The sequence below is a fragment of the Macaca nemestrina genome, chromosome 7 (genome assembly GCF_043159975.1).
Source record: "Macaca nemestrina isolate mMacNem1 chromosome 7, mMacNem.hap1, whole genome shotgun sequence".
Taxonomy (NCBI): domain Eukaryota; kingdom Metazoa; phylum Chordata; class Mammalia; order Primates; family Cercopithecidae; genus Macaca; species Macaca nemestrina.
The window spans coordinates 160,326,530-160,350,377 of NC_092131.1; the positions used below are offsets into that span (position 1 = coordinate 160,326,530).

At 40.2% G+C, this 23,848-nt stretch overlaps 1 protein-coding gene across 15 annotated transcripts in view; it reads right to left on the bottom strand.

The window, feature by feature from the left end:
- LOC105491898 (MAX dimerization protein MGA) overlaps window positions 1-23,848 on the bottom strand; it is a 171,570-nt gene that overhangs the window by 55,894 nt on the left and 91,828 nt on the right. For all 15 annotated transcript variants that reach the window (XM_011758623.3, XM_011758672.2, XM_011758629.3 and 12 more), the window contains 5 exons: window positions 14,542-15,490; window positions 12,282-12,360; window positions 12,068-12,163; window positions 3,119-3,250; window positions 2,770-2,874 (listed from right to left, as the gene is read on the bottom strand). In XM_011758623.3, the coding sequence (XP_011756925.2) occupies window positions 2,770-2,874; window positions 3,119-3,250; window positions 12,068-12,163; window positions 12,282-12,360; window positions 14,542-15,490 (1,361 nt within the window). The remainder of the gene's footprint in view (window positions 1-2,769; window positions 2,875-3,118; window positions 3,251-12,067; window positions 12,164-12,281; window positions 12,361-14,541; window positions 15,491-23,848) is intronic.

Below are 23,848 nucleotides of genomic sequence, written 5' to 3' on the forward strand. Positions count from 1 at the left end.
CACAAAATGCTTAAAGAAATCTAGGGCAGATTTATGAATCTCTACAAAAACACTAAAAAGGCCAAGAATATTGAGCTACAAAATACTGAATCTTCTAAACTATCCCTTAGCGGGCACAGTGACTCACACCTATAATCCCAGCACTTTGGCAGGAAGAAGCAAAAGGATCACTAGAGGCCAAGAGTTCAAGACTAGCCTAAGCAACATAGCGAGGACCCTGTCTCTAAAAAATTTTTTTAAATTTTTTAAAATAAAAACATTAATAAATAAACCATCCCTCCTCAGAAAGAAAAGATAAATAAAACCAAGTGAAGAGAATGAGTCTCAGATACTACTGACATTAAAATCTATTCTCTAGTCTTGGGCACTAAAAACATTAAAATCCTTGCCGGGCACGGTGGCTCACACCTGTAATCCCAGCACTTTGGGAGGCCAAGGCAGGCGGATCACGAGGTCAGGAGATGGAGACCATCCTGGCTAACATGGTGAAACCCTGTCTCACTAAAAATACAAAAAAATTAGCCAGGCATGGTGGCTGGTGCCTGTAGTGACAGCTACTCAGGAGGCTGAGGCAGAAAAATGATGTGAACCCAGGAGGCGGAGTTTGCAGTGAGCCGAGATTGCACCACTGCACTCCAGGCTGGGCAACAGAGCAAGACTCTGTCTCAAACAAACAAACAAAAAATTAAAATCCATTCTCTACAATTATGTCTTACCCTAAAATCACCACATTATATTATTTATTGAGGCACTACTTTTTACAAAGTGCTAACAATGTATTTAACCTAAGAATCATCAATCTTTGACAATCTTTGACCTGATTAAAGAGACCAAAGATAAGTAAAAACATAACAGGGAGTCTGTGTGCCGTGGCTTACTCCTGCAATCCCAGTACTTTGGGAGGCCGAGGCAGGCAGTCCACCTGAGGTCGGGAGTTCGAGACCAGCCTGACCAACATGGAGAAAACCCGTTATCTACTAAAATACAAAATTAGCTGAGCGTGGTGGCACATGCCTGTAATCCCAGATACTCGGGAGGCTAAGGCAGGAGAATCACTTGAACTCGGGAGGCGGAGGTTGTGGTGAACCGAGATCACACTATTGCACTCCAACCTGGGCACAAAAGTGAAACTCCATCTCTTAAAAAAAAAAAAAAAAAAAAAAGGGGGAAAAAAAAAAATCAAAGCAGGCCTCAACAGAATGCCAAAAGATTATTTGTAATAGTGAGGTTGGGCACAGGGACTCATGCCTATAATCCCGGCACTTAGTGAGGCCAAGGCGGGTGGATTTCTTGAGCTCAGGAGTTTAAGACCAGGCTGAGCAACATGGCAAACCCCAGCTCTACAAAAACTTAGCCAGGCATGGGGGCACACACCTGTGGTCACAGCTATTCTGGAGGCTGAGCAGGGAGAATCACCTGAGCCCAGGAGGTCAAGGCTGCAGTGAGCTGAGACTGGACCACCGCACTCCAACCTGGGCGATGGATCAAGACCCCATCCTTAAAAAGCGAGGGAGAGAGACTGGAATGCCTGTAGTGTGATACAAAACATTAGAGAAGAAGGAAGACCACAAAAAGAGGGCTATAAAATTTAGTTGGGTTTTTGTTTGTTTGTTTGAGACAGGGTCTTGTTCTATCACCCAGGCTGGAGTACAGTGGTGTGATCGTGGCTCAGTGCAGTCTCAACCTCCCCGGGCTCAAGTGATCCTCCCACCTCAGCCCTGCGAGTAGTTGGGACTACAGGAATGTGCCACCACATCTGGCTGTTTCTGCATTTTTTGTAGAGAGGGGTTTTCACCATGTTGCCCAGGCTGGTCTCAAATTCCTGAGCTCAAGCAATGCGATAGCTTCAGCCTCCCAAAGTGCTGGGAGATTACAGGCATGAGCCACCATGCCCAACCATAAAATTTAGTTTTTAAGAAACAAAAAAATTAAGTACAGAGACATGAATTACATTGTTATAAACACAGTGAAAAGATTCAAAGATAAGAAAAAGTATTTTGAAAAACTGGCATATTTATCTGGTTAAACTGCAAACGAATGCAGTGGACAAGGAAAAGCACTAAGAATGGGGACCAAGAGGGATACAGTCAAAATGCTTGGATTAGAAGTTTAGTCTGAAGTATAAGACTATAGGAAATCACTATACAACTGTGAAGTATACAGTTCTAAACCAATGCTTGAGAATGTTTTTCGTAAGTGCAGAAACAGAAATACCAGAAATGCTGTTTAAAAGGCTGCAGCAATTATTTAAGCCTGACTGAACCTCAGGGCTGTGACTACAGGAAAATGGGGAGCAGACAGAAAACAGCAAGACAAGTATTTTCAGTTCATTTTAAACCATGGAAGGCTGGGAGCAGCAGCTCACGCCTGTAATCCCAGCACTTTGGGAGGCCAAAGCAGATGGATCACCTGAGGTCAGGAGTTCCAGACCAGCCCGGCCAACATGGTAAAGCCCTGTATCTACTAAAAATACAAAAAATTGGCCAGGCGTGGTGGCACATGCCTGTAGTCCCAGCTGCTTGGGAGGCTGAGGCAAGAGAATCTCTTGAACCTGGGAGGTGGAGGTTGCAGTGAGCCAAGATCGCACCATTGCACTCCAGCCTGGGCAACAAGAGTAAAACTCAGTCTTTTAAAAAAAAAAAAAAAAAAAAAAAAAAAAAAAAAACCATGGCGAGAAGGAATGAAGAAAAACAACCAAGACTTACTTTTAACAAAAGGTTTTTGGCTACATGTTTCAGAACATTTACAAAATTTTTAAAAACTAATTACCTTCATTCCTAGATGCAGAAGCACTATGAAATTTTCCCCTCCATCCCTTGATCTTAGTGAAATCATTGGTTTTCCCTGTCCTAGAAACAAAGGGAAATCCCGCATCTATAAAAGAAAAAGTCAAACAGATGACCAAAATTCTAGCAGGTCAATATTATGGACCTAATTAATTAATAAAACTTTAATTTGGTAAGTGTATAAATCACTTACCGAAACTATAACAACAGACAAAAGACCTATCTTAGACTAATGTTAAATGTCACCAATAAAGGTAGCTTTTTACTTACATTATAAATAATGTAAACTTCAAGAAAAATAGTGTATGACTTTACCAATGTTACATACTCACCAGGAGAGGCAGGGTTGGTTCCCGAAAGGTTCCAAAAAGGAAAACTAGTAGCTGGAGCCAAAGGTAACTGTACTCCCAAGTATTTAAGATCAATGCTCATTGTTGGATCCACTGAATTCAATTTTAAGCCCACTACAAGAAAAAAGGAAATCTTATTTCCATAGATCAATCACAAATCATATTATCTCCCTTCTTTTTTTTAACTTGTGCCTGAGAGATGGTGGGGGGTAAGGTCGAGAGAGAAAGGAGATAGTAAAGAACAAAAACAATGAAACAAACTGTAGCAGATTCACTTTAAGGTGGCCCCATGATCCATGTCATCTGGTATCACACATTTGTATAATCCCCCTCACTCTGCTGAGTGTGGTAGGCAGGGCCTTAATTTGTTTCTAATCAATAAAATGTGGTAAGGGAGATGGGCCATGAATGATAATGTGCATGTGATAACACAAGTTATCCATCTTGCTGGAGCTGCAATGAAATAAATTTTGCCAATGAGCTGAGGGAAACTGGAAGCAGATCCCTCTCCAACCAAGTCTCTGAGAAACCAGGCCTGGCCAATATTTTGACTGTAGCCTTGTAAGAACCTAAGCAGAGAACCCAACCAAGCTATGCCCAGACTGCTGACACATAGAAACTGTGATACAGTAAATACATGGTTTTAAGTTGCTAAGTTTGTGATAATCTATTAAGCAAGGTAACTAATTAAAAAATGGCAAAATTCAGATCGTTTGTGCTTTAACTCTTTGTGGTCCAGAGATTGTCTAAGGCCTCTATTATGAACTTACCATAGACTAAGCTGCTGGCCTGATTATGGCTACTGGTTCTCTAGTTCTTATTAATGACATTTATGGTTAATCAAGCCTAAAAACATTATGACTTCCTTATTTATAGGTTAAAAGGCAATATTTTGGGAAGGTATTCAACTTAAATTTTAATAAACTGAAGGCAAAAGAAGTTCAAAGTGAAGCGTTAATTATCGGCCAGGCCTGGTGGCTCACACTTGTAATCCCAGCGCTTTGGGAGACCAAGGCAGACGGATCACTTGAGGTCAGGAGTTTGAGACCAGCCTGGCCAACATGGTGAAACCCCACCTCTACTAAAAGTACAAAAACTGGCCAGGTGTGGTGGTGTGTGCCTGTAGCTACTCAGGAGGCTGAGGCAAGAGAATCACTTGAACCTGGGAGGTTCAAGTGAACCGAGATCATGCCACTGTACTCCAGCCTGGGAGACAGAGTAAGACTCTATTTTAAAAAAAAAAAAAAAAGCTGAGTGTTAAGTATCACAGTAAAGCCATTAAAAGTCACAGGTATAAGTTTCCATTAAAAAGCTCACATAGTGCTGTTTCTCTAACAGTTAAAGACATTAGGTGGGTTATGAACCCCATGTACCCTATACATAAAATCTATCTGAACAAAAGATGGCAAGCCAGGCACTGTGGCGTGCACCTGTAGTCCCAACTACTTGGAAAGCTGAGGTGAGAAGACCACATCTCTTAAAAAAAAAAAAAAAAAGGCCGCTATTTTGTTTTAGTTTGCAATTCCAATTCTCTAACATATCTTTATTGTATTACTTTTTTTTTTTTTCTTTTTGAGACGGAGTCTCGCTCTGTTGCCCAGACTGGAGTGCAATGGTGCCATCTCGGCTCACTGCAACCTCCGCCTCCCAGGTTCAAGCGATTCTCCTACCTCAGCCTCCTGAGTAGCTGGGATTATAGGCGTACGCCACCGGGCCCAGCTAATTTTTGTATTTTTAGTAGAGATGGGGTTTCACCACATTGGTCAGGCTGGTCTCGAACTCCTGACCTCATGATCTGCACGCCTCAGCCTCCCAAAGTTTGGGATTACAGGTGTGAGCCACCGCATCCTGCCTGTTATTACATATTTATTGTATTTAATCACACAGTATGATTAAAACATCTATCAAATAAAACAACATTCTTTCCCCATGTTCCAAATCAACTATGGGAAATACAGGATAATGAGTCAAAACAATGGTTTTTAATCTTGTCTTTACTACATTTTCTCAACAGTAAAATGAACACCAATCCACCACACTCAGTCATATGCTTTGAGAATCTACTGTACTTTCTCTGTAAAGCAGATGGTCTCAAAAAGATAAAACACATTTTTCAGGCCTGGTGTGTCCGCTCACATCTGTAATCCCTGTACTTTGGGAGGCCAAAGCAGAAGGACTGCTTGAGCCCAGAAGTTCAAGACTAGTCTGGGCAACAGGGTGAGACCCCATTTCTACAAAATAATTTAAAAATTAGCTGGGTGTAATGGCACGTGCCTGTGATCCCAACTACTCAGAAGACTGAGGTGGGAGGACTGCTTGAACCCAGGAGGTTGAGAGTACTAAGAGCCATCATCATGCCACTGCACTCCAACCTAGGCAAAAAAGCAAAATCCTGTGTTGAAACAAACAAACAAAAAGACCTCAAGAAGCTTTAGTGTTGTTTTCCCAATTGATTTTTAGTAGTTAGCATAGGGTAAATAAGTCCCTAAGAGAGGTAAACAAAAAGAAATCAGGCCGGGAATGGTGGCTTACACCTGTAATCCCAGCACTTTGGGAGGTTGAGGTGGGTGGATCACCTGAGGTCATGTAAGAAAATCCTTCCCCAAGTAAGACACCTGAGACCTAGACTCAGTTGATTTCATATGAAATGGGCATAAAAACTTTAGCTTGCAGAAAATAATATAGCTGAATAATTCATAGAAAGCATACTGTGAAAACCCTACTATCTTTTTATATTTTTATTCAACCAGAGCCTACTTAGAACCTAAAATCCTGTCTACATATGTCAGTTTAAACTATACTTCTAAACAGTTTTCCTTCATTTCACCATATCAGAAGCTACTTCTTAAAAATTTGTTATAATGTCATTACAAAAAAGACTCATAGAGATAAAGCTGAAAAGAGATAACTTTTAGATCCAAGCAAAGGCAGATTCACCTATGATTAAGATATGGCCACTGGGCGCGGTGGCTCACGCCTGTAATCCCAGCACTTTGGGAGGCCGAGGCGGGTGGATCACGAGGTCAGGAGATCGAGACCATCCTGGCTAACACGGTGAAACCCCGTCTCTACTAAAAATGCAAAAAATTAGCCGGGCGAGGCGGCGGGCGCCTGTAGTCCCAGCTACTCGGGAGGCTGAGGCAGGAGAATGGCGTGAACCCGGGAGGCGGAGCTTGCAGTGAGCCGAGATCGCGCCATTGCACTCCAGCCTGGGCGACTAAGCGAGACTCTGTCTCAAAAAAAAATAAATAAATAAATAAGATATGGCCAAAAATGCCTACTGCTACCTAAACCCACTGAAATACAAAAGTACACTCAAGATGTTTATAGTTCTATAAACACCTATATAAGCAGTAAACATAGAATAGAAAAGCATATATTATAAGGAAAACTCCATCTAATCACTAATTTATTTTTATTTTTGTTTTTTTTTGAGACGGAGTCTCGCGCTGTTGCCCAGGCTGGAGTGCAGTAGCGCGATCTCGGATCACTGCAAACTCCACCTCCCGGGTTCATGCCAGTCTCCTGCCTCAGTTTCCCCAGCAGCTGGGACTACAGGCACATGCCACCATGCTCGGCTAATTTTTTTTATTTTTCGTAGAGACAGGGTTTCACTGTGTTAGCCAAGATGGTCTCGATCTCCTGACCTTGTGATCCGCCCACCTCTGCCTCCCAAGGTGCTGGGATTACAGTTGTGAGCCACCGCGCCTGGCCACTAAACACTAATTTAATACAACATTCAGAATTTTTTTTTTTTACTGCAGGCACCATGGCTCACACTTGTAATTCCAGCTACTTGGGAGGATGGGCTGAAGCCAGGAGTTTGAGACAAGACTGGGCAAAACTGGGAGACACTATCTCTAAAAAAAAAAAAAAAAAAAAATTTTTTTAGGAAAAATAAAGCATTTTTATTAAATAACTAAAAAAGGAAGAGGGAGTTATTGAAATATTGTTATTACTCATAAATGAAATTAACATTAAAATCGGCCAGACATATGGCTCATGCCTATAATCCCAGCACTTCAGAAGGCCAAGGTGGGCAAATCTCCTGAGCTCAAAAGTTCGAGACCAGCCTGGGCAACATGGCAAAACCCCATCTCTACAGAAAAATAAATACAAAAAAAAATTAGCCAGGTGTGGTGGCATGTGCTTGTAGTCCCGGCTACTTGGAAGGCTGACATGGGATCACTGGGGCTCAGAAGGTCGAGGCTGCAGTGAGCCATGTTCACGCCACTGCACTACAGCCTAGGTTGGGTGACAAAGTGAGACCCTGTCTCAAAAACAAAAAACAAACATCGAAACAAAACATTAAAACTGACAAGAGTCCATAGTGATGAGTGAATTTCTTTTTTTTTTTTTTTTTCCCGAGACAGAGTCTCTCGCTCTGTTGCCCAGGCTGGAGTACAGTGGCAGAATCTCTACTCACTGCAACCTCTGTCTCCCAGTTTCAAGCAATTCTCCTGTCTCAGCCTCCCAAGTAACTGGGATTACAGGCACATGCCACCAAACCCAGCTAATTTTGTATTTTTAGTAGAGCTGGAGATTCACCTAAGGGAATTTTTTAAAAAGAAGACTAGATAAATCTCTGGTGAAAAATAACTCCAAATAACTTACACAGATAGGCTACACTCAAGGAGATACAATGTAACTTCTTGCACATTAAGTGTGAGCTAAGCATAATGACTTCCTTCCAAAGAGTACAATATGGAGAGAAACGGAGGGCAGGGAGTCGGGAGTAACTTCACAGTGAATAAACTGACAATATCTCAGCCAGGTGATCAAGGTAACATCAATAGTGATAAATCATGCTTAATGTATGTACTCTTGATATGACAGGATAAGTCTCAACTGAGGGACATCTATAAAAATACCTGACTCTTCAAAACTGTCAAGGTCATTAAACACAAAATATGAGAAACTGTCATAACCAGGAAGATCCTAAGGAGACATCACTACTAAAAGTACTGTGGTATCCTGAATGGGATCTTAGATGCAAAAAAAAAAAAAAGGACATTGGGTAAAAACTAAAGAAATCTCAATAAAGTATGAACTTTAAATAATAATATATCCGTACTGGTTCACTAACTGTAACAAATGTACCAATCTAATGTTAGATATTAATAGGAGAAATTCTGGATACTGAGAGAATTAGGAATGAGTAAAAAGAAAAAAAACCGGAATTCTCTGCACTGTGTTTCTTAATTTTTCTATAAATCTAAAACTCTTCTAAAATATAAAGTTTTAAAAACTGACAATAATTGACTTGGTAGCAATGAAGGAGAAATGCTTTGAACACACTTTTAAAATGCAAAGATAGATGATAATTTCAGATAAACTAACAGACTTCAAAAGCAGACCAACGTAGATATAGTAAATTTAGTATAGCAAACAAAAATATAGTACCATGGAAAGAAAAATTAAGAACCTTATTTTATTTTTAAGTAAAACTACCGACAACAATAAAAACATTTTCCCAGGCTTAATCAACACTGCTTTCCCAATTTTAAAGCAAACTCAAAAAGATTTTCTAGTTTTTCAAGGGTTTTCAGCTCAAAAGAAGTTTAAGTGCTATTTTCTAAATAATGAAATTATAGTTAATAGCAGGGCAAAGAAATATGACATTAAGTTGAAATTTAACAAATTATTTCAAGAATCAAATTTTAGAGATGAACCTAGAATACTTTATCTTCAGAGCCCTGGGATTGGCATCACCCAGTTACTACAAATATTTGGCCAAATTAACTTATTCTTTAGAAACTGTTTAAGTCTAGCTTTTTTTTTTTTTAGACAATGTCTCCCTGTGTCACCCAGGCTGGAGTGCAGTGGCAGGATCTCAGCTTACTACAACCTCCACCTCCTGGATTCAAGCTATTCTCCTGCCTCAACCTCCTGAGTAGCTGGGATTGCAGGCGCTCACCACCACACCCGGCTAATTTTTTGTATTTTTCATAGAGACAGGGCGGCCACGCTAGTCTCGAACTCCTGACCTCAAGTGATCCACCCGCCTTAGCCTCTCAAAGTGCTGGAATTACAGGCCCGAGCCACCGAGCCTGGCCCAAGTATGGCTTTTTAAAGGAAGTCAAGGTTGGGGAGAAAAATATGCCAAAATAAAATAGAGGAATAAAAAAAATCCAAAACAGGACTCCACCTCACACATTGAAAATTAAGTACCAGAGAGATTACAGATTTAATTATTTTTAAAAAAAACAAAACTATGTCAGCATGTAGTTGAATAAATTTTAACAACTTAGGATTAAATACAAACTTGCACCAAATGCAGAATCTATAAAGAAGGTGAAAAATAATAGCTCACAGATATGTTTCGTTTGGCTGTGTTTTTGAAGTTTTGAGTTAGATGCCCAAAAAACTATTAGCAGCCACCACTTCAGAGACATCACATAGCCACTCCAGCTGCTACTGAACTATAGGAAGACCTGAGAATTTTGGGCCCATTTTTCCATATGACAAGAATCCACTGATGCAGTTGTCCCTTTCGAAGAAGTGCCTGTACTCTACCCCACCAGAGTCCAACTCTACCCCCCAAATTCAGGCTAATTTCACTATATATGGTACCTAGTCAGTTTCCATAAACATTGGCCTTTGAACACCCCATTCCATTAAGGAAAAGATTACAAATTTGACTAAGTTGTCTATAAAAGAAAGAAAAACAGTCAAAGCTTTGCCAACCAGCAAATACTAGGCAAATAAACCAGAGCAAAAGGACCAGCTGCAAGCACTGAATATATTTAACTCTAGAACTAAGGTTTTTTAAACGTGGGGATTAAGTTAAAAGAACACAATATAAATGTCATTTTTTTTTTTTTTTTTTTTTTTTTTTTTTTTGAGACGGAGTCTCACGCTGTTGCCCAGGCTGGAGTGCAGTGGCGCGATCTCGGCTCACTGCAAGCTCCGCCTCCCGGGTTCCCGCCATTCTCCTGCCTCAGCCTCCTGAGTAGCTGGGACTACAGGCGCCCGCCACCGCGCCCGGCTAATTTTTTGTATTTTTAGTAGAGACGGGGTTTCACTGTGGTCTCGATCTCCTGACCTTGTGATCCGCCCGCCTCGGCCTCCCAAAGTTCTGGGATTACAGGCTTGAGCCACCGCGCACGGCCAAATGTCATAATATTTTTATATTATCAAGAAAATAACAAAAAAAAAGGAAGTGGGAAGGGAGAAGACAGGTTAAGTTAAAGATAGGAAGAAATGAAGGAAGGGGAGAAAAAAGATAGGGAGAAATAAAAGAATATTATTTAAATAAAATAGTAGACGTTAAAGCTGACAATAAACAGCAGCAAACGTTATCTGCAAGATTGCTATGATGTGACTGTCCATTACAATCCACAGCAATCAGCCCATATTGATTGATTGAGACTGGGATCTGCACACTTTAAGATCGCACTGTCATACAAACTGTCTTCCGTTAAAGCAAAAATTCTTCAGTATTACCATTCGATTTAGAAACTGAATGACCAACATATAAATCTTTTGTTTGATAACTTGTAATGTTTAGATTCTCAGGTAAATAAACTACTAATTAGTGTAAATAGTCTAGACACCCTTCTGAAAATTGTTAAGAGTCAAAAACTCAAAAAACTACTCCAAGATGTGTATCTAAAATCAAAGATATTTGTAAGAAACTAAAAATTGGGGCACGGCCTAAAATTTTTCATTACATCCCAAAACAGGAAAATCAGTAGTGATCATGATGTTAATAACCATAGTAGATATGTTTTTTTAAAGATTAAGCAACATAATCAAGGCCAAGATAATGCATTACAATAAAATAAAGATAATAATGAAAACTGCAGCCATAAAAAAGAATGAGTTCATGTCCTTTGCAGGGACATGGATGAAGCTGGACGCCATCATTCTCAGCAAACTAACATAGGAACAGAAAAATAAACACTGCATGTTTTCACCCATAAGTGGGAGATAAACAATGAGAACACATGGATGCAAGCAGGGGAATATCACACACCAGAGCCTGTCGGGGGATGGGAGGCAAGGGGAGGGAGAGCATTAGGACAAATACCTAATGCATGTGGGGCTTAAAACCTAGATAACAGGTTGATAGGTGCGGCAAACCACCATAGCACATGTAAAACTATGTAACCTGCACATTCTGCACATGTATCCCAGAACTTAAAATTTAAAAAAAAAAAAAAAAGATAATGAAAATTTTAAATTAACTTCCCACTGGTACATCGAATATATAAAATAGATGTTTGCAGCCAAAACATGAGAGAGAAAAGTATTCTTCTATTTATACACCTAAATATATTACTAAAGGACAAGGAAGACCCTTCCTCCAAAATTATAAAAACAAGCACGTAATTGGGAGACTGAGGCGGGTGGATCACAAGGTCAGGAGATGGAGACCATCCTGGCTAACATGGTGAAATCCTGTCTCTACTAAAAATACAAAAAAATTAGCCAGGCGCAGTGGCGGGCGCCTATGGTCCCAGCTACTCGGGAGGCTGAGGCAGGAGAATGGTGTGAACCCAGGAGGCAGAGCTTGAAGTGAGCCAAGATAGCACCACTGCACTCCAGCTGCCTGGGCAACAGAGTGAGACTCCGTCTCAAACAAACCACCACATAAACAAAAGTAACCAAACTAAGATGAGAAATGCGGGAGGAGAATACCAGGTTGTAAGAATGAACAAAGAAAATATCACTTGCTTCACCATGACACATTTTTTTCTTACATAAGATAATAGGATAAAAAAGACCTAGACATGGTTTTTAAACTAAAGGGAAGAATTATGGAGACAGAGAAGAGAAAAATATGCAAACTGAAAGAGGTGCTGAAAGAAATGAAATCAAGGAGAGAAAGAAAGAGGAAAAAAACAAAAAGAAGAGGAGAGAGGAAAAAGAGGAGAAACAGGGAAGAAAGAAAAAAGAAAACCAAAAAAAAAGTTGCCAGTCTATTACCTTCTTGAAGACCAGGATGTATCACCTGCTTGTGCCGCAAAGACTTCAAATCTTCTATCAACTCCTTTTCCAACTGGGAAATTCTTGCTCTGTAACCTACTCCCAAAATAAATAGTAATAAAATAAGCTACTGTACACTACAAACGAATGTTGAATGTTTCATTACTGGAGCCCAAACCACAAATACAACTCATTTTATACTATTTTATAATACCTGAGTCATTTGTGGTTGATGCCTGAAGACTAGAAGATTCTTCTGTTGTCCCATCAACTGCATGAATGTCTAGAGCTTCCTATACATCAAAAAAAAAAAAAAAAAGGTAGTTCATATTGCTTCTGAAAAATTAAATGTAAAACTGGATTAAAAAAAATTAAAGACCAGAAGGAAAATATGTCCATGCCTACAGTTACACTAAAATTGGAAGAACAGGAGCAATTTTTTCACACTTTTTGATATTTTCTAAGTGTTCTACATTAATATTACTTTAATAATCACAAGGGGGAAAGGGGAAAGTAAAAAAATGTGAATGTGATATCATACTGAGCTCACTGACCTCAAAGTATATAATTTGTATGTTCATTTCTCATTGCCTATATTCAGATAGCTTACTCAGCTAACAAGGGAGGAAAAGAACAGCTAGAAGGGATTAAATATCTAACATCTGTGTAGTCAATTAAGAAAGACAGACTGGCAGGGTGGCTCACACCTACAATCCCAGCACTCTGGGAGGCCGAGGCGGGTGGATCACAAGGTCAGGAGACTGAGACCATCCTGTCCACATGGTGAAACCCTGCCTCTACTAAAATAAAAAAATTAGCTGGGTGTGGTGATGCACACTTGTAGTCCCAGCTACTTGGGAGGCTGAGGCAGGGGAACTGCTTGAACCTGGGAGAGAGGCTGCAGTGAGCTGAGATTGTGCCACTGCACTCCAGCCTGGCGACAGAGCAAGACTCCGTATCAAAAAAAAAAAAAAAAAAAAAAAAAGAGGCCAGGCACGGTGGCTCACGCCCACAATCCCAGCACACTTTGGGAGGCCGAGGCAAAAGGATCATGAGGCAGGAGATCGAGACCATCCTGGCTAACACAGTGAAACCCTGTCTCTACTAAAAATACAAAAAAAAATTAGCCGGGTGTGGTAGTGAGCACCTGCAGTCCCAGCTACTCGGGAGGATGAGGCAGGAGAATGGTGTGAACACAGGAGGGGGAGCTTGCAGTGAGCAGAGATTGCACTACTGCACTCCAGCCTGAGCAACAGACCGAGACTCCATCTCAAAAAAAAAAAAAAAAGAAAAGAAAAGAAAAAAAAAAGAAAGACTAGGCTTCTATAAAAATTTCAAAGAAAAATAATCTGGTTGAAGAGTCAGAGTGGAATAGAGAGACTGTCAATGTGTAAGACAGCAGAGTTAAGATGACTGTTTGTTTTTTTTTGTTTTTTTTGTTTTTGTTTTTTTTTGAGACAGAGTCTCGCTCTGTCGCCCGGGCTGGAGTGCAGTGGCCCCATCTCAGCTCACTGCAAGCTCCGCCTCCCGGGTTCACGCCATTCTCCTGCCTCAGCCTCCCGAGTAGCTGGGACTACAGGCGCCCACCACCGCGCCCGGCTAATTTTTTGTATATTTTAGTAGAGACGGGGTTTCACCGTGTTAACGAGGATGGTCTCGATCTCCTGACCTCGTGATCCGCCCGTCTCGGCCTCCCAAAGTGCTGGGATTACAGGCTTGAGCCACCGCGCCCGGCCAAGATGACTGTTAATATTTGGTTCTCCAATGGTACTCTACTACTACTATTGAAAACTGGGGACGGGAGCAGTGGCTCATGCATGTAATCCCAGCACTTTGGGGAGACTGAAGCAGGCAGATTGTTGGAGGTCAGAAGTTCGAAACCAGCTGGCCAACATGGCAAAACCCCGTCTCTACCAAAATTACAAAAACTAGCTGGGTGTGGTGGCACACGCCTGTAATCCCAGCTACTCATGAGGCTGGGGCACGAGAATGGCTTGACCCGGAAGACAGAGATTGCAGGGAGCTGAGATCGCGCCACTGAACTCCAGCCTGGGCAACAGAGCGAGAACTCTGTCTCAAAAAAAAAAAAAAGAAAAGAAAACCAGGAGGTAAAAGAAATGGAGTGTCGCCAAAGAGTTAGTAAATATTTCATGTATTTTTAGGCCTTTCCAAAATCCATAATGATGATAATTCCAGTAAGACCTGAAGATTTTTTTTAAACACAGCTATGCAAAAATCATGAACTGAAATCTAAGACATAATTTTTTAAGTCTATTCAAATGAAATATCTTAAGTTATTCTTATTAACTAAACCAAACATTTTGGAGACACTTCCCTCCCAACTCCACCCACCCATACACCCTCACAAATAGATGTCACAAAACTAGATTCTAAATCGAGTTAGTTACAAGCCAGTATACAATTCAAGTGCAACTAATTAGCCTTTAAAAGAATCCTGAAAATTACGATCTTACCTTTGATTCAAAGGAAACAAAGAGAACACCATCCACATCTTCCAGATCAGGCTTCACATCTGGAAAAGTACTCCCAGGGCCTACAGGTGTATTCTTTGTAGAAATTAAAGACTTTCCTGTGTTTTTAGGTGGTCGTCCTGCCTTACAGAGTTTCAATTTTCGTGGCCTTCCTCTTTTTCCAGGGACATTTGGAGAGGCATTCTGATTAGCATTCACTACCTTTGGGGGTGTTGCAATCTTAAGCATAGTTGTTCTCTTTCTGCCCAAGTCCTCTTTTCCTGAAAGTAAGTCTCCAACTGAACCCTTTGAACTGTCAAGTATTCTTTCTGTGTTAATGCTATCAGATATATCAGGATATTTCCACTGAGAGTCTTTCAGTAAGGGATATTTTTGTACCACTCGGAGATCTGATGAATGTTTTCTAAGACCATTTTCTGATTCCTTGCCTAAGCAGAAGGCAGTCTCATTGGAATTTTCAATGTATGTAGGCAAATATTCCAATTCTGCCAACATAGAAGATTTATCCTTTCGAGATGTGGAAAGCATGTTATCAGGGAGTTCAGAAATCTTCACTGTGCTTCTAGTGACAGCACAGGGCTCCAGATAGACTACTGGCATCTTTCCAGTGTCTAATTTGAACATTTTAGCTTTAGCAACACCTGATGGGCTGCTTGGAAGCCATTTAGAAGATAGATGGTCAGCTTCTGGGTTATCAACTTTATTGTGCCTCTTTAGCTGTTTCTCTAGTATAGGATCATCATCACTGTTTGAGTATACATCTGTCTCTTCATCTGTCTCTTCCTGTTTCACAGTGACCCCTTCTGGGCACTCACCAAGTTCGTAGTCGTAATCATCTAGAGGTTCCTCTTTAATAACAACATTGAAGCTTCCATTCTGGTCTAATGGTGAGGCTACATGGGAGTCATCTTCAAAATTGCTGGCAATAAGACTGGAGAGAGAGGGGAGAAAGGGATTTTAAAAGTACAAAATGATCCATAAACAAGACTCAAAGAGGAAAAAAAAAAAAAAGATGTTAGGAATCCAAGTAATACATCAGATTTCCTGAGTCATTCCTCAAAAACACTAAAAAACTCTAAAAATCCACATGATGATTAACAACCCTGTAAAGCAAACACACATCCATCACAACTAAGAATTGCAACAAACAGGAAAGGGCCACCAAACTGCCAGCTGATATTTTCCTGTATGTTTGAGATTAAATTCACATAAAACATATTTCAGCTATTTTAGAATATACAATTCACTGGTTTTTAGTATAGTCTTGATGTTGCCAGATGATTTTTCAACTTTAAAATTGAAAAACTCACTTTCAATATAAAGATTTCACCACTAATTCTTCCAAAATAAAAGACAGAGCAGTTGAAGGCAAATACGTATGACCCAGATATATTGTGTATTAATTCATCAAAAAGCAATATAAACATCTAGTTTCCCCCTCCCTCCCAATCAGCCATTAAAAGTCTAAGAACTATATCAATGTATCTTGAGAAATAAAAGAAATAGTAGAAATAAAAAATTGGGTTAAGATTCCACATAACAGGTGTAATGGCTCACGCCTGTAATCCCAACACTTTGGGAGGCCGAGGCAGGCGGATCACAAGGTTAAGAGATTGAGACCATTCTGGCCAACATGGTAAAACCCCATCTCTACTAAAACTAGAAAAACCAGCTGGGCGTGGCAGCACATGCCAGTAATCCCAGCTACTTGGGAGGCCGAGGCAGAATAATCGCTTGAACCCGGGAAGCAGAGGTTGCAGTGAGCTGAGATCACGCCACTGCACTCCAGCCTGGCGACAGAGCGAGACCCTGCCTCAAAAAAAAAAAAAAAAAAAAAAAAAAAGATTCCACATAAAGTAATACGACTGGAATTAGAATTCTCAGCTTCAGAAATTCCAAAACTGCACCTCTCATTTCCCCCCACCAAAATATCCATACAAGTCAACATGTTAGCAGTACAGGAAAGCAGGATGAAAACTGCTTTGAGAAAAACTATACACACCCACTATATATATATTCACTAACAAATAATATGTATGTAACAAGGGACTGTGGGCATTTTTTTTTTAAATAGTTCAAAGTCTATGACTGATAATAGCATTTATAGCCAGGCATGGTGGCACATGCCTGTAGTAGCAGCTATTCAGAAGACTGAGGTGCCAGAACTGCTTGTGCCCAGGAGTTCAAGGCTGCAGTGAGCTACAATCACACCCTGAACTAAAGCATGGGCAAGAGCAGGACGCCTCCTCTAAAATAAATAAATAAAAATTTTAAAATTTCAAAAATAAGAAAACAGCATTTACGCAACTAAAATATTTTCCTCTGATCAGTCACTTTTTTTTTCTCTGAGATGGAGTCTTGCTCTGTCACCCAGACTCGAGTCCAGTGGCATGATCTCAACTCACTGCAACCTTCACCTCCAAGGTTCAAACAATTCTCCTGCCTCGGCCTCCTGAGTAGCTGGGATTATAGGCATGCACCACCACGCCCGGCTAATTTTTGTATTTTTAGTAGCAATAGGGTTTTACCATGTTGGCCAGGCTGGTCTCAAACTCATAACCTCATGATCTGTCCACCTCGGCCTCCCAAAGTGCTGGGATTACAGGCGTGAGCCACCACGCCCAGCCTAGTCACTTTTTTAAAAGTTAGGTAGGTAGGTTTCCATTAGTAGTGTGAAATAGCTCAGAGCAGACTGACCCTCCTCCACTTAGAACTAGAAAAGTTACACTAAACAGTTTTTCCCCCCAGAATATTTCTTAAAATCTATTTGAAGACATCAAAAAGCCAGCAAGGCAGTGATTTGAGGGGCAAAATCACAAGAAAAGGCAATAAAATTAAATACCCCCAATCAAGATATTTTCACATCCATTACTTTTATTACTTAATTTATCTCCCTAAAATATTAAACTATATTTACATTACTTGCCTGTTCAAAAGCATTTCAAAGGCTTCTGAAACTAAAGAAAAAAGTATAAATATCTGGGATGTTTTTCAAAGCCCAATATAATTTATCTTCAGCCATTTCAGCCTCATCTTAAACAATAACCTGCATTATACTCCATAGGATCCAATCACACGGAAAATATTACATTAGTGTCTCTGTCCAATAAAATACATTTTCAACACCAATCCATCATTAATGAATGAAGCACTATTTTTTTCACTACTTGCTAACCCAATTAAAGTCACTGTCTTTGTAAAACTTTATAAAACTTAAAATAGGCACTAGCAATTACTACATGAATGTGTAGTTACTTGTTCCTTGCACAATTTCTACTTAAGATTTTAACCTTACTTCAAAATCCTCCAACAGAAGCCGGGTGTGGTGGCTCACGTCTGTAATTCTAACCCTTTGGGAGGCAGAGGCAGGCAGATTGCCTGAGCTCAGGAGTTTGAGACCACTCTGGGGGCAACATGGTGAAACCCATCTCTAGTAAAACAATAGGCTGGGTGCAGTGACTCACGCCTATAATCCAAGCACTTTGGGAGGCTGATGCGGGCGGATTAACTGAGGTTAGGTGTTCAAGACCAGCCTGACCAACATGGTAAAACCCCGTCTCTACTAAAAATACAAAAAATTAGCCGGGTGCAGTGGCGCACACCTGTAATCCCAGCTACTCGGGAGGCTGAGGCAGGAAAATCGCTTGAATCTAGGAGGCAGAGGTTGCAGTGAGCTGAGATCACACCACTGCACTCCCGCCTGGGCAACAGAGCGAGACTTGGTCTCAAAAAAAAAAAAAAAAAAAAAGGCAGGCTTTGTGGTGCATACCTCTAGTCCCAACTACTCAGGAGGCTAAGGCAGGAAAATTGCTTGAACTTGGGAGGCAGAGGTTGCACCACTGCACTTCAGCCTGGGCAACAGAGTGAGACTCCGTCTCAAACTAAAAAAAAAGAAAAAAAAAAAAAGAAAAGAAAAAGAAAATCCTCCAATGGAAGATTTCCACCTCCAGTTAGAATGTGGAAGATCACAAAAGATCATCACTTTTGCCGAAACAATGAGAAGACACTAAGTAAATTATTTTTCTTACAAGATACTGAAAACATTTGGACATAAATAAGTCTAAATGAAGAGAATTACAGAAGGGGACTAGCCTTCCCTAGGTGACCGGAGATAGCTACTGCTTTCAACCCTAAGCAGCATTTGCACTGCGTGAACATAGAGTAAGGAGAGAAAAAAGCAACTATAGGCAAAGGATCTGCAAAACCACGGAAAAACCAACTTTTAATGCCCGAGCATGGGCAGAATCTCGAGGATCCCAAATAGAAAACTAGTTCTCACTGCTGTCCAATTACCACCCACTCCAGAGGACTTCTGCAGAATAAACAGCGTGCTGCAGAAAGGCTGGCCTGGAAATAAGAGAACATGTAGTCTACCAATGCTTAGGTCCTAAGGTCCTGCCAGGGATAGAAGACCAATCACTCCTCCCTTGACACAGCTGAAACGTGAGGTGAGCTGAAATTTACAGAAATAGGAAGCCACTTGAAATCACCTTGACTAGAAGGACAGAGAAACAAACAAACAAAAACAAACCGTGTCAGAGATCTCTGGGACAACATGAAATGATCTAACATACTAGTAACCGCCCTTCCAAAAAGACAAGAGAAACAAAGTGAAGAAATACTTGAAAAGAAAATGAACAAAAATCTTCAAAAGCAAAAGATTTTATCCCACAGATCCAAGCTCAGTAAGCAACAATGAGGGACAAACAGAAGGAAAAAAAAAAAAAAAAGTCATTATCTAGGCACATCAAGGTCAGGCTGCTGAAAATGAAAGACGAAGCGAAAAATCCTGAAAGCAGCAGAGGGAAAAACAGACATTACACTGGAGGAACAACAAAAAGAACAACAGACTAGTGACTCACTGGAAAGTCAGAAGACAACATACTTTACCCCACATCACGAAGTGTTGAAAGAAAAACTCCCAATCTAATGTTCTATATCTATCAAAAGAAGCCTTTAAACTTGAAGACATTTTCGGACAGCTGAGATCATTTAGACTGCATAAAAATAACTCCTCAGCTCAGAAATAAGACAAAGATATCGGTTCTTGCCACTTCTACTTACTTGTACTAGAGATTCTATCAGGATGATTAGGCAAGAAAAAGAAATAAAAGGCATCCAGATTGAAGAGGAAAAAGCAAAACTACCTCTACTCACAGGTAACATGATCTTGTATATGGAAAATACTAAAGAATTCACTAAAGAACTATTAGAACTAATCAGTTTACCAAGATTCCAGGATCCAAGGCACACACACACACAAATAGTTTTTCTACAAACTAGCAATGAATATCAAAAGTGAAATGAGAAAATAATTCCATTTTACAATAGCATCAACAAGAATAAAATAGGAATAAATTTAATAAAAGAAGTTCAAGACTTATACATAGAAAACTATAAGGCCGGGCGCGGTGGCTCAAGCCTGTAATCCCAGCACTTTGGGAGGCCGAGACGGGCGGATCACGAGGTCGGGAGATCGAGACCATCCTGGTTAACACGGTGAAACCCCGTCTCTACTAAAAAATACAAAAAACTAGCCGGGCAAGGTGGCGGGCGCCTGTAGTCCCAGCTACTCGGGAGGCTGAGGCAGGAGAATGGCGTGAACCCGGGAGGCGGAGCTTGCAGTGAGCTGAGATCCGGCCACTGCACTCCAGCCTGGGTGACAGCGCGAGACTCCGTCTCAAAAAAAAAAGAAAAAAAGAAAACTATAAAACATTGTTGAAACAAAGACCAAAATAAATAGAAAAATATCCCACGTTTATGGGAAAAAAATATTTCATATTGGTAAAACAGCAATAATCCCTAAAGTGATCTACAAATTCAATGCAATATCTACCAAAATCCTATCTGTGACTTTTTTTTTTTTAAAGCGACAAACAAACTGACCCTAAAATTCACATGAAAATGCAAGGGATCCACCAAAAAAACCAAAGCAGTCTTGAAAATTAGAAACAAAGTTCTCAGAGGACTCACACTCCCAGGTTTCAGCTTATTACAAAGCTACAGTAATTAAGACAGTGTGTCTATTGGTTTGGTTGGGTTTTGAGACAAGGTCCTACTCTGCTGCCCAGGCTAGAGTGCAATGGCGCTGTCATACGTCACTGCAACCTCAAATTCCTGGAAACAAGTGATCCTCCCACTTTAGCCTCTCGAGTAGCTGGGACTACAGACACATACCACTGCAGCACTCAGCTATTATTTTTATTTTTTTGTAGAGACAGGTTCTCTTTAGTAGAGACGGGGTTTCACCATGTTGGCCAGACTGGTCTCAAACTCCTGTGCTCAAGCTATCCTCCTGCCTTGGCCTCCCAAAGTGCTGAGATTATAAGCATGATCCACCGTGCCCAGTCAGCAGTGTGATACTGACATAAGACTAGATACACAGATCAACTAACGGAATTGCAAGTCCAGAAACAAATGCCCACATTTATGTCCACTGATTCAATTGCCAAGGTGCCAAGACAATTCAACAGAGGTAAAAATGGTCTTTTCAACACAAAAAAACTGTGTTCACGCAAAGACTTGTACACAAATGTTCACAGCAACATTATTCATAACAGCCAAAAACTGAAAACCTTACTGTCCAACTGATGAATAAATAAAATGTGGCAATGTCCACACAATAAAATATTATTTGACAATAAAAAGAAACAAAGTACAGATACATGTTACACATGGATGAATCTTAAAAACATCAAGTTTAAGTAAAACAAGTTAGGCACGAAAGACCACATATTAAATGATACCATTTATATAAAATATCCAAAATACGCAAATCTACAGAGACAGATAGGTGGTTGTGTTGGATTGGGTGGAGCTTGAGAGTAGCTGAGGGAAAATGGGAAGTTACTTTAAAGAGTTTTCTTCCTGGGGTGCTGAGAATGTCCTAAAACTGACTGCAGCACTGAAGTAATGGTTGCACAATCCTGTGAATATATTAAAAACCATTGAACTCGACACTTTCAGTTGGTCGGTGAATTTTATGTAGATTTTATTGTACGTGAATTATATCTCAATTTTTTAAAAGTTTTTAAAAAATAACTCTTAAAGGAAGTTCTTCAGACTGTTAGAAAATGAAACAATATGGGCCAGGTGTGGTGACTGAGGCTGAGGTGGACGGATCACTTGAGGCCAGGAGTTCAAGACCAGCCTGGCCAACATGGCAAAACCCTGTCTCTACTAAAAATACAAAAATTAGTCAGGCGTGGTGGTGCACACCTGTAGTCCCAGCTACTCGGGAGGCTAAGGCAGGAGAATCACTTGAACCTGGTAGGCAGAGGTTGCAGTGAGCTGAGATAGCACCACAGCACTCCAGCCTAGGGGACAGAGTGAGATCCTATCTCAAAAAAAAAAAAAAAAGAAAAGAAAAAAAATGAACCAAAATAAACACAGATCCAGAAACAAATGAAAATAAATAAATAAATAAGTAGATATTAAAGACTCTTTCTTATATTATTTAAACGACTACTGACTGACTTCTTTTTATTTTTAAGGAGAGAGGGAAAGAGGGAGAGGAGAAGGAGAGAGGGAGAGAAGGAGAAAGGGAGAAAGGAAGGGAGGAAAGAGAAGGGAGAAGGGAGGGAAAGAGGTAGGGAGAGGAAGAGGGAGGGAGGGCAAGGGAAGGCAAGAGGGTGAGAGCGAGCCAGAGAGAGGGAGAGGACACACACCAACCACTGACTGTTTAAAGCAAATAAAGTAACAAGGTTTACAGGCTTATATCACAGAGAAGGACATCAACTATAACTGCATTAGCAGTTCGTATTCAAATTATATTCAATAAATTAAGGATGCACATTGTAATTCATATAACCACTGCTATATACTGAATTGTGTCCCCCACCAAATTTGTATGTGGAAGCCCAAACAGGGCTTTACGAGAAAATTAGGGTTAAAAGATGTTTTAAGGATGGGACCCTAATCCAACAGGATGGTGGGCTGATACGAAGAGGAAAAGAGACACCCCCCGCTCCTCCTATGTGTGGACATAGCAAGAAAGCAGCTATATATGTAAGCCAAGATGAGACATGAGAAACCAAACCCTGCCAGAACTTTGATCTTGGACTTTCTAGCCTCCAGAACTGTGGGGAAAAAAAAAAACTTCTGTTGCTTAAGCCAGCCAATCTATGATATTTTGTTACTGCAGCCTGAGTAGACAAATGCAACCACTAAAAAAATTACAAAGAGGTAATGTTTATATAAATGAAATTTGAAAAGCTCAATTCACACAAAAACAGGGAAAGATAAACAGATAAGAGAAGCAGGAAATAGTAAGATGACATGGTTAAAACTCAGCTACATAAGTAATGGCATTAAATGTAAATGAACAAAACAGTCCAATTGTAACAGGGGATAAAGAAACAAGTCCAACTATAAGCTATTTAAAAGAGTTGCAACATAAATTCAAGGAAGAAGAATTAAAATACAAGGAGGGAAAAAGATAAACTATGCAAAAATTTATCAGAAGGAAACCAATATGGCTCAATAACATCAAAGTAGACTTTAAAATAAGGAGTTTCAGGCCAGGCGCAGTAGCTCATGTCTGTAATCTCAGTACTCTGATAGGACAAGGCGGGTGGATCACTTGAGGTCAGTTCGACCTGGGCAACACGGTGAAACCCCATCTCTACTAAAATACAAAAAATTAGCTGGGCATGGTAGTGCCTGCCTGTAATCCCAGCTACTTGGGAAGCTGAGGCAGGAGAATCACTTGAACCCAGGAGGCCGATGTTGCAGTGAGCCGAGATCGCGCCATTGCACTCCAGCCTCAGCAACAGAGCGAGACTCCATCTCAAAACAAAATAAAAATAAATAAGGAGTTTTATCAGAGACAAAGAGGCACATAATTAAAACTTTATGAGCTCAATTCACCAAGAAAACATTAACAACCCAGAAGTGTATGTACCTAAATCATATAGCTTCAAAATATTTGAAGCAAAAATCTATAGTACCAAAAAGAGAAACAGACAAATCCACAACTATAGTAGGAGATTTTAACCCATCTTTCTCAGTAACTGACATTAAAAAAACCAGGAAGCAGAAGAACTGAATAATACTATCAATCAAACTTACTTGATAAGCCTTTATAGATCATTATATCCAACAACTGTACAATACACACATCCTTTTCAAGTATACATGAAGTATCAATTAGAAACAGATCACATGCTAGACAATAAAGCAAACCCTTGATAAATATCCAAAGATTGTAAGCCATATATTCTTTGACAACAATGGAATCAAACTACAAATCAATAACAAACATCAACTCAACATTTCAAATGTGTAGAAT